The sequence below is a fragment of the Bombus terrestris genome, chromosome 1 (genome assembly GCF_910591885.1).
Source record: "Bombus terrestris chromosome 1, iyBomTerr1.2, whole genome shotgun sequence".
Lineage (NCBI taxonomy): Eukaryota > Metazoa > Arthropoda > Insecta > Hymenoptera > Apidae > Bombus > Bombus terrestris.
In genome coordinates, this window is record NC_063269.1 from 5479849 (window position 1) to 5490361 (window position 10513).

At 35.2% G+C, this 10513-nt stretch overlaps 2 protein-coding genes and 1 long non-coding RNA gene across 5 annotated transcripts; 1 reads left to right on the forward strand and 2 right to left on the reverse strand.

The window, feature by feature from the left end:
- Positions 1–3: 3 nt before the first annotated feature.
- Positions 4–4415, reverse strand: LOC100650428 (MATH and LRR domain-containing protein PFE0570w). 2 transcript variants are annotated; one of them, XM_048405248.1, is made up of 3 exons: positions 2717–4415; positions 679–2170; positions 4–589 (listed from the first exon to the last, which is right to left on the reverse strand). In XM_048405248.1, exons 2-3 carry the CDS (start codon positions 2056–2058, stop codon positions 137–139), a joined length of 1833 nt encoding a protein of 610 aa, XP_048261205.1. In that variant the 5' UTR covers positions 2059–2170; positions 2717–4415; the 3' UTR covers positions 4–136. The 2 variants fall into 2 exon arrangements, with proteins under 2 accessions (XP_048261205.1, XP_020720856.2); XM_020865197.2 differs by lacking the exon at positions 2717–4415 and having other exon boundaries at positions 679–2542.
- A 376-nt stretch (positions 4416–4791) lies between these two features.
- On the forward strand, positions 4792–10411 carry LOC100647406 (modifier of mdg4). 2 transcript variants are annotated; one of them, XM_012309340.3, is made up of 5 exons: positions 4792–5217; positions 5495–5932; positions 6020–6122; positions 8943–9373; positions 9437–10411. In XM_012309340.3, the coding sequence occupies exons 1-5, from the start codon at positions 5038–5040 to the stop codon at positions 9647–9649; spliced, it is 1365 nt and encodes a 454-aa protein (XP_012164730.2). In that variant the 5' UTR covers positions 4792–5037; the 3' UTR covers positions 9650–10411. The 2 variants fall into 2 exon arrangements, with proteins under 2 accessions (XP_012164730.2, XP_048261221.1); XM_048405264.1 differs by lacking the exons at positions 8943–9373; positions 9437–10411 and adding an exon at positions 7070–8569 and having other exon boundaries at positions 4793–5217.
- Positions 6141–7963, reverse strand: LOC125384980. The gene is made up of 2 exons (XR_007223876.1): positions 7825–7963; positions 6141–7292 (listed from the first exon to the last, which is right to left on the reverse strand). It is a non-coding gene; the product is annotated as an uncharacterized LOC125384980 (long non-coding RNA).
- Positions 10412–10513: the final 102 nt, after the last annotated feature.

Sequence of the window (10513 nt, forward strand, 5' to 3'; positions counted from 1 at the left end):
CCATTTTCATAATAAATTTTCATTTATTGTATAATTTTCATATAAACATACAAATTTTCTTGTGACAAGAGTATCACAGATGGCAATTATTTAGAATATTATAATTATTCTACAATTATATTTAATACAAGATGTTTTATAAATTTCTGTAAGTAGGTAGTTCCACAAATTCGGGATAATCACAAGACGTCCTATAGGTCGGGGCTGTACTGGCTGTACAACCGACACTAGTTGGTATGAGAACTCGAGTCATAGACATTTGTTGAGGCCTCATTAAATGTTCAGGATTAGGAATATCAAGCGTTAACGGTGAATATTGTGGTACATTAGAAAAACCAGGAGGAGAAGCATGAGTGGGTGTTTTGAAGGTATTTATGCTGTTGGATAATTTTTTGGAACTTAGCTCCGCTGCGGTATTGATATTAGGGAGTTCAAATATGCGTTCATCAAAAGTAAGATCTTCCGATGTAGGCGATATAACGTACGACGACATTAGTTGTTGTGCGAGTGCCAAAATTTTCTCGTCCATTATTTCATCGTTTGCTACATATTCATTGTTTGCTGCCAATTCCTGGTTCATATCTCTATCCTGGAGAGAGAAAATTAATATCATGTCAGAACATTTAGTTTATATGATAGAATGATTATAAGGGAAATCAAATAGTATTGTAATTTTACCTGAGATTCGTAAAATTGTTGTTCAGGCCACATCGTTCCGACTGAAACCATTTTAACATCGTTATGCGTCGGAAAGACGTTATCTGTTTGCGTACCCTTTTCTTCATACTTCAGATTATTTTGTTTTGATTCTTTATTTCCCAAGGGTACTCTTGAATAATACGATTTATATTTAGTCGGACCATGTCGTCGGAAACTGTGTTTTTCTTGTGTTTTCTTTATGTTTCTCTGTTCCGTGTGCTTTTCTTCTTTCTTTTTATCAAATGTAAGCTTTTTCTTTTCATTAGTAGGAGCAAATTTGATGGATAGTTCCTTCTTTTGTTCTATTTCGTTCTTTTTTAACCCAGGTTTAATTAGGGAATTATTAGAAAATTTTCTGTTTTCTCCATTATAAAAGAAATCAGTTCGTTTAGATTTTCTGTATTTGTAGGATGCGGAAGATCTAGGAAACGAAAATGACGAATGCATGTTATCGGAAGAAGTGAATTTTTTACTATAGATTCCTGCAATTCCTTTATTCCCGGAGAAATTGCTGCGTTGTTTTGGAATATGCGATTTCGGAAATTTATTTTGAACATTACTTCGCTCATTTGCAAGCGGTTCGTTATCTTGAGATATATTTATCAGGAACTGCTTTTTGTTAAAACTATGTTCCCCAGTTGATATATCCATAGGCATTTTCAAAACAGCGTACAATATACAGCTGTCAATGTCCAATGGCATATTTTTTGCCGTCACATTACTACCGTCGCTCGATTGATTTCCGGAAGAATCAGAAGCTTCCTTGGCATTTTGAGGTTTTCTCAACCGTCTGCCGTTCGAATAGTTGTTTCGTCTTCTGCATTTCTGATTTATTTTATTCCGTCTGTCCTCGTGATCTTCGTCATGATCTTCGTCGCGATCTTCGTCACGATTTTCATCGTGATCTTCATCGTGATCTTTGTCATGCTCTTTGTCATGATCTTTGTCGTGATCTTTGTCGTGATCTTTGTCGTGATCTTTGTCGTGATCTTCGTCGTGATCTTCGTCGTGATCTTCGTCATGATCTTCGTCATGATCTTCGTCATGATCTTCGTCATGACCTTCGTCATGACCTTCGTCATGACCTTCGTCATGATCTTCATCATGATCTTCGTCATGATCTTCATCATGATCTTCATCATGATCTTCATCATGATCTTCGTCATGATCTTCGTCATGATCTTCGTCATGATCTTCGTTGTATGGTTTGTCATGTTTTGCCTTTATGTGTTCCTTGGAATCAAGAAACCTCAAAGAAATTGCGTTAAATAAATAGAAGTACAAAAGATATAAGACGTATTTGATGATACTTTCTACGAAAACATATTTCAACGAACTTAAATCTTCCGTTGATGTCATGATCGTGTTTTCTCCCGTTAATGTTGAATCTTTTGTTGATGCTTGTTGAAGATTTTGGTCACTGGTTTGTGACCATAGATTTTGTTGATTCCATTACACTCATTACAATTTGCTGTGAAAATGATAAAATCGTGCTAACTCATATGATTTATTAGAATTACTTGTTAAATATGTTGAGCAAATTCTATAATGTTACAAATACGTGTTTTATGATAATGCGTGCAATAGGAGAAAACACTTGATGTGTACCCAAACATTGACGCGTGTAAGCGCAAAACTATAAAATGTTGATCATTAAACTGTGCATAGATATTAAAAGTCAGTCGCGTGATGAAATACAATTGGTGAATTTCGCTCGAACTTTGCGCGAGATAATCTTGTCGAAATTGAGCATTTCTTCAAGCATCAAAGGAATTTATCATTACGTAAATATTGTTAAAATTTAGATAATTTGAAACATAATTAATATTGGTTTATCTACAAAATGACGTCACGATGTACCAGACACCGTTCGTTACCTTACTGTCTCAAGCAACAAATATCTTAATTAATGAAATTACTTCTACTTAATTCTTCAAGAAAATAATATTGCACAGACAGATACTAATACATTTGACTTTTTTTTCTTTCCCACTTCTTTTATGAAAATAGTACTTACCTTATCAATATCACAGCACTGACGTTCGTCTCTTCGTACACATGTGTTTTTATTTTCCTTTAATATGATAACTGTCACTGTATCGTTTTCTTCTTGCTATGTTCTTGCGTCACTATTGGCAAAATTATCGTTTCAAATTTTTCTTGACTCTGAGATAGATGCTAAGTCTTCACTACACCTGAGAAACTTCAAATGAACTGGAAAATCAAGGCGCGAATTTATACACCAAGGGAATACCGGTATTCTGTTTCCTGATTGGTCGACCAATCGGTTGGCTAGGAGAATATTTGTAGAAAAATTAAAATTCGGGGGTAATTATCCCTTGCTAAGTCACAATTGTAATATTTGTACTCCTCTGCTTTCAGGTCAATTCGCTCCCCTCGGTACCTTACCGTTTATTATTAGACACTTTAAGCAGACCGAGCTCTATCTACATTTTAAAACACAGATTAGGAAAATTTATTAAATTTGTTCAGTACTATTTACTATGAGCAGATCTCCCGTTATGTACAGGTGAAAAATATAACTAGAATAAAAGAAAACTCATATTTACAGGCCTGTTTGGGTCTTTTGAAAGTTTAGGATCGAGGGCTGAGGATTAACAGTAAAATTAAATATAATAAACTTGTTCTCAAAAGATTTACAGTTAATTTTACCCTCTCAGGTATTTGATCCTTCGACGACGAAATTACCGCCATGGCAAGAGGTTTGTATTTCCTTAAACGTAAAGAAGATAAATTTGAAAATGTAATTTTACGAAATTATTTAAAATAATTCTACCGCTCTAAATATTCGACAATTTCAGTATCAGCTTGCAACGCGATCCGTAATCATTAATCGCCGATCGTATATTCCATCTTATTATTTTCTTTTTTCATTTATTTATATTATTTTTTTATTTAGTATTATCATTTTTCAACTCCGTCTTCTGGAGTACTCTTTCAATATGTAACATATACAAAAGAATATTCTTTGCAACTAATTACGAATAAATATTATTATTATTATTTGTTACGTTCGGGGACTGTCTAATTAATAAGTTGTCTAAATATCTTATAAATCAGATTCCATCCCTCGGTCAAGACAGCTATAAGCTGCGCAAATATAATTAATGGGACGGCAATAATCCTAAGGAACTGTCATAAAATGAAGCATTTTCGCTTTACCTTCAAGGTTCTTAATTGTTACAAAATATCTTTCAAGTCGAGACGTTCCTTAGGGTTATTGTTCAATCAGGTATAGAATGGGACAAGCATGTTTTTCTAAAGCGACCGATACTTTATAGTTTTCTTTTATGACAGCATTGTGTCCGAACTTGATTGAGTTTTAATTCTTTGACCAGTCACTATTTTGACTGGTTTTCCGTTCATTGATGAATCATCATATTTATATGTATTGCGTACTCCGTTCCGTCAATTTTTTTAGTTATATTCTCTTCGTCATTATCTGAACTTGTTACGTACATTGTTGTTATTATTAATTTTGCGTTTGATGAATGTGATGAAAACAAATTAGAAGATAAATTAGATTTTGCCGAAGATTACAGCTTTAAAATCTTGATGTTTTTCAAATTATTTTTAAGCGGTTACTTTATGGAACTACTACTATAATTTTATTACGTGAGATACGTAAAGGTAGAACTTTAACAATTACGGAATACTGTTATAGGATACAAACTCACGCAAGCATATAGACACGCGAGAATGTACGCACGCATACTTGAATGCATGCATGAATGTGTCTGCATGCACGCGAAAATTAATGGTTGTGCACACCTATACACTTGAATGTATGTATGCACGCAACACAAAAACACGCACTCTTCATTGTTGCTTTGATATAATTTAACTATGCTTATGTATCATTATTTAAATATGATTATTACGTTTATCTTGTAATAAAATTTCAATAAAAATATTTTTGCTATATGTAGTAAATTATTTTTAAAAATATTGTGTCTAAAATTTATTCTTTTTATACACAGAATATTGGCCATTTTACATACAAATAAATCATAGAAAATGTATAGCGTTTCGAAGAATGTTTCTAAGCTCGCGCGCAATTCAATAGAGCATGGCGGCCATATTGACTGTGTTCTCTCAACCCAGTACCAAGGATGTTTGTGCCTACCTGGCACGAATGCTGTTGCATCGCAGCCCTTGTCGTCAACGTCGTCATTGTCGTTGTCGTTGTTATTCTTATTATCGTCGTCAACATTACTCCTGTCTTTGAATAGTAATAGTCATTGACGTGCAGAGATATCGAATAGTTCAGGACGCGGTGATAACATTTTGACAGAATTGATACTTTTTGTTCGCGAGATGTCAAATCAAATATGTCTAAAATGGAACAGTTTTTTAAACAACATAGCAACGAGTTTCGAAAGTCTCTGGGAAGAGGAAGGTTTAGTAGATGTGACATTGGCAAGTGATGGACAGTGTCTTACTGCACATAAAGTGATTCTCTCAGCAAGTAGTCCATTCTTTAAAAAAGTTTTCCAGGTTAGTTTTCTATATTCTTTACTTCACATTTATGATTTCGTTAACGTTTTGGCAGTCGTTTTATCGTTGAGTAAAATTCTTTGTTAATCTATTTAATCAATAAGATGTAACGAAAAAATTCTTTAAACAATAATGCACAACGTTTGAGGTTATCGTATCTCGAACAATACGAATTTTATTTCGAACTTGTCTTGGTTAATTGTCACATGAATTTTACCAATGATCGTGTTACAGTTTAATAAAAATATTACTTTTTTGATCTTTTTTTGCATTATAGACAAATCCTTGTCAACATCCAGTCATAATACTTCAAGATGTGCACTTTAGCGAACTAGAAGCCTTACTTATATTTATATATAAAGGAGAAGTAAATATCGAGCAAAAGAATTTGCCAGCGCTTTTAAAAGCTGCAGAGACACTGCAAATTCGTGGTCTTTCGGGAGGGGATATATTTGCTAAGGAATCTTATAAAAGATTAGTGGAGTTGGAACAAGCGGTGGAAGAAGGAGCAGCTACTGCCAAGGAAGAAACTCCAAAAAAAAAACAAAAATTAAACAAACATCAGAATTCTATATTAGAATCAGCACTGACACCTAAAGTATCGCAAGTAGAGAGCACGGATGAATCTACTACCAGTGAACAGAGTGGCAAAGAGGGAGATTATTTATTGCAGAAAAATATGCAAAATCCGATATATCATCGTTTAGAAATGAAGGTTAGTTGTATATTATACTAATAATATTTTTTAAGCAGTAATGACTAATCGAATATATGAAATAAAGTTGAATGGATTGTATTTCAGATAGAACCATTAGAAACTGTGCTAGAAGATTCTCAAAAACAATCTGCAACGGACAAGGATCCGACAGAAAGGTTAGACACAGGGCAACTCGTTGGGAGTCAAGGTTAGTAGTATACATATGTGAAATTACGATATCGCTTTATAGACAATAGTAGAAGACATAATCATATGCATGTTATTTTAAGAATATATTATATTTATCTTGCACAATTTGTGTATATTTTGATATTATATATGTCTGTGTATTTTATAATTGCATTCAATCTCATATTTCATGGTAAACTGTATGATATGTGTACAAATTTTATAAATTAGAGAAGAATAGGGCAATGTATACATTTCAATGCGTACGTGTTGGTAAAATTCAGTTCATAAATCGATTCATTATGGTTAATATTGGAAAATGTATGTTAGGGTGTATGATAGAATTTATAATTTGATTGATAAAAATTTCATATTGTGTATGTTCGAGTATCTCATTCAAATTAGGTGCATACTCGTTTTCGATGCTTTTTCAAATCGTTGAGTTAGCTTTGATCGTCACTTCTGCTTTATTATCCACATTGGTGTGACACGTATTTCTTTCATTTCTTTTTATTTCGTTCGATGTTACAAGCAAACTCATAGTGGAAATGGGAACGTGTGTAGATAGTAAATAAATACACATATGCGTAAATAAAAATTGTACGATCGGAGAAACTAGAGGTCAAGGCGTAGATAACGTCAAGTTATCTATTTCAACAGGTGACTAAACGAAAGAGAGGAGAAAGAAATAATTGAATGGTCTCGTTTATTAGTATATTTACGTAGTTTATTACGAAAAGTCCTGGCTTCTAGTACTCAAAAACGTCATCTAGATCTTGTTCTACGTTTACGCGTAAAACTATCTGTGTATGCGTGACGGAGAAGACAAATGGAATGATACGCGATCGATCGTTTAACGCGACATTAACGAACCTGGTCGAATTTGCTTGATTGTTCGGTACGCTGCAATTCACGCGTCAGGGGGATCCGTGTCTAAAGCAGGCTGTGCTCTGATGTGTGTGGCAGGGTCTGGGAACAGCCCTGCTGAAGACATTTCCGGTTTATCTGGGTTATCCGGCCTAACTGGATTCTCGGACGTGAAGCCACTGCTATACGCGTATCAGCAACTACCTTACGCCGATCTTCTGCCGAGTCCGGAGATAATCTCAACGTGGGCATCCTCTCGACCGATGGATCATTTGGCCTGTGACCTTATGAAGATCCTTTTTACCCCGGAGGAGAGGATTCTCTGTAACGTAAATGGCAAGATGGGAAAACAGCAGTTCGATAGTAACAAAATACATTTGATAAGAGAAGTTTTGCTGCACTTTAGTGGTATTGCACCTAATAGCGTGGAATGGGAGGAAACTTGGAAAAATTGCGTAACTAAAATCGATACTAGCAATAGGGGTTTGAAGAGGTATCTATTCCAAAGGCGGTCGGTTTACACTCAATGACTAGGGCGTTTCAGGTCAGGGGTAAAACGGAAACGTTTTCACTGGCTAGAATGAAGTGTTTCCATCACTGATTCGTCGTTTCGATTGTCTAAGATCATCTAGGATCATCTTAGATCGCCTCGAACGTTTCCATATCCTTTCTTTTTAAAGAAGGATGCGAGTAGGTGGAGCGAGAAAATTGACACGAAAAAGTAGAATGTGTTCAAAGAAAGAGTAGAGGAACGGGAAGCATTCTAGGCATGGTCCAACTATTTATATATATGCTTCACGTTTGTTTTCACGAGGCAAATGATCGAGTAATTTTACATTAATTCTATTTTTTACCATTGTCTTTCGTTCTGATAACGATCACGCAACGCGTGCTCCGGAGACTTGTTTCACGGCTGAGGAAGTCGATCGTTCCATTTTTTGATTCCTTTGATTCTCTTTTTCTTTGTACCTTGTATCTCGTACGTTGTGCAACGCAACATTCCTTCCAATTCTCCATTTACAATGTTCACGCAGATGTGCACTCTCGCTGTAGACGATCTACATAACACGATATTAATAGTAATCGCGTCGTGTCGTAAGCACCCCGCAGAGTTTTTTACGCTCAAAGACGCGACAACTAAGATCACATTTGTTACTGTACGCGCGTAGATGGATACATAGGTGAAGGAGCTTACGTTTACCTTCGTACACACTATATACGCGTGCGTGCATAATTGCGCTTCGCATTATTGACGACTTTAAAAAAGACGAATACGTCGAAACTATTACGATGGAAGTAGTAATATAAGATATGCTTTTACGATGTTTAAGGCGTTTAATATGCCGTGACGAAACTTCACGCAAACGATTCGCAGCTATCGATAGCACACAATCTTATTCTATCGTTTATTTTGAATCAAACGAACACATAAATCTGGTTTTCCCATTTATTTGTTATCTTTCTGTTTTTTTCTCGTTTGATCTTGAGAAGGTACGAAATGCTTCGAGTTGACTGTTATTTAAATCTATGCGATTGTAGACAAAATACACACATACACGAAAACGACTGGTTGCAAATAAACCTATTTTACATTTTTAATTGTCTCGTCATTTCCCGATACTCCTGTTTTCCTCTGTACATACATATATTATATGTACGGATAATTAGATTTTCTACTTGGTGTTTTTCTCGGATAATTTGCGCGTTTAAATGTACATTCGCAAAAACTTGGAGAAGAATAAACTAATTATAAGAAGAACGAACGTTGGACATACTATGAGTTAATTCATCGCATCCTTAATCCATTCGAAGATTATCCATTTCCCAAAGAAAGAGAAAAGAGAGATCCTAGATGAACCGACAAGATCCTTGTTCGAATTCCTTTCAATTGGTTCCGTTGACTGACGAAGACAGACAAATATCTCGAACTGAGTGAAGAAAATTTGAAGTCGCGGACTGGAATTACTTGCAGGATCATCGAAGCCGAATTTAACTGTAATCGCCGACGCACGAGAGACTTCGACTCCTTCGTCCGAGGCAGAAACGCGCGCGAGATTTCCCATTGACCTTGATCGAACTCCACCTTGGAATACTTATCGACACTCGGACGAACTTCACTTGCCGAATCATTTGTATTCGGAATCGATGCCCGATCAACAGGAATCTACATCAAACATTCTCGTGGAACGAGACGCAAGAGTTCTACATTCCGTATTTCCAACTTGCCCCGGGACCGCTGGCAATTCAGAATTTCCCGAAGAGACCGTCAATGGCGTCACAGCGTATCCACCATTTCCGTGTCCGTTCTGTGATAGAGCGTACACGAGTTGGGGTTTTCGTCGAAGGCACATCAAAGCCGTGCACACGATTTCGCCATCCTTAAACTGCAAATGGTGTTTACAGGTGCGTATGTAGATAGCGACTATAATATCCGATAAGGTATGAGGTAAATGCAATGATTTTTAGGTTCTTCCTACGCATGCGGCTTGGAGACGTCACGTAATATTAGCGCATAATCTGTCTGCGAGCGACGCACATAATGGGCTCCTAATCTTAGAGGAAGCGCACATGGTTTTACAAATTGCGCGCCCTACCAGGTTAGATACTTTAGTTAACATAATTAAACAAAATTCCCAACAGAATAGCAATCCCGAGAATTCCCAGTCGGACAAAGATTGAATTGAAAAATTGGATCGTGATATATCGACCTACCCGAGCCGTTTATACTCGAAATCGTTTACTCGTAGTGGAAACTTTGCTATCGATGGACGTTTTTGAAAGTTACGCTGTACAGGATTACGCGATAGAACATTGTTTAAGTTATTTTCGTTCGTAGAAAATACGTCAATGAACCAAATTTTCCACAAATGCCTAATCGTTTTTTTTATATACGTATATTTTCGTTGTATATATTGCTTTTATAGTCGTTATCAATGGCCAGTATCACGCTGTTGAGCGTGAGATATTTTTATTGTTGTATTAATTAAATTTTTGTAAAAAAGCAAATAAATATTTAATATTTAATGTATGATAAAGTATTATGAGCTGCTGTATTGCGTTTACTTTAAGGAAACGAGACACAAGCGTATGGCTTAAAAAATCAAATCGTTATGTTGTTAATTAAATTTTTGTAAAAAAGCAAATAAATATTTAATATTTAATGTATGATAAAGTATTATGAGCTGCTGTATTGCGTTTACTTTAAGGAAACGAGACACAAGCGTATGGCTTAAAAAATCAAATCGTTATGTTGTTAATTAAATTTTTGTAAAAAAGCAAATAAATATTTAATATTTAATGTATGATAAAGTATTATGAGCTGCTGTATTGCGTTTACTTTAAGGAAACGAGAGACAAGCGTATGGCTTAAAAGATCAAATCGTTATGTTGTATTAATTAAATTTTTGTAAAAAAGCAAATAAATATTTAATATTTAATGTATGATAAAGTATTATGAGCTGATGTATTACGTTTACTTTAAGGAAACGAGACACAAGCGTATGGCTTAAAAAATCAAATCGTTATGTTCTTTTTTAATTCTTT

Bases quoted from the DNA above. Each gene is read 5' to 3' on its own strand.
- LOC100650428 (XM_048405248.1), bottom strand. From the start codon at position 2,058: ATGACATCAACGGAAGATTTAAGTTCGTTGAAATATGTTTTCGTAGAA. The intron at 590-678 runs GTAAAATTACAA...TTCTCTCTCCAG, and splicing joins AACAATTTTACGAATCTCAG to GATAGAGATATGAACCAGGA.
- LOC100647406 (XM_012309340.3), top strand. From the start codon at position 5,038: ATGTCAAATCAAATATGTCTAAAATGGAACAGTTTTTTAAACAACATA. The intron at 6,123-8,942 runs GTTAGTAGTATA...AATTACTTGCAG, and splicing joins GCAACTCGTTGGGAGTCAAG to GATCATCGAAGCCGAATTTA. The intron at 9,374-9,436 runs GTGCGTATGTAG...AATGATTTTTAG, and splicing joins ACTGCAAATGGTGTTTACAG to GTTCTTCCTACGCATGCGGC.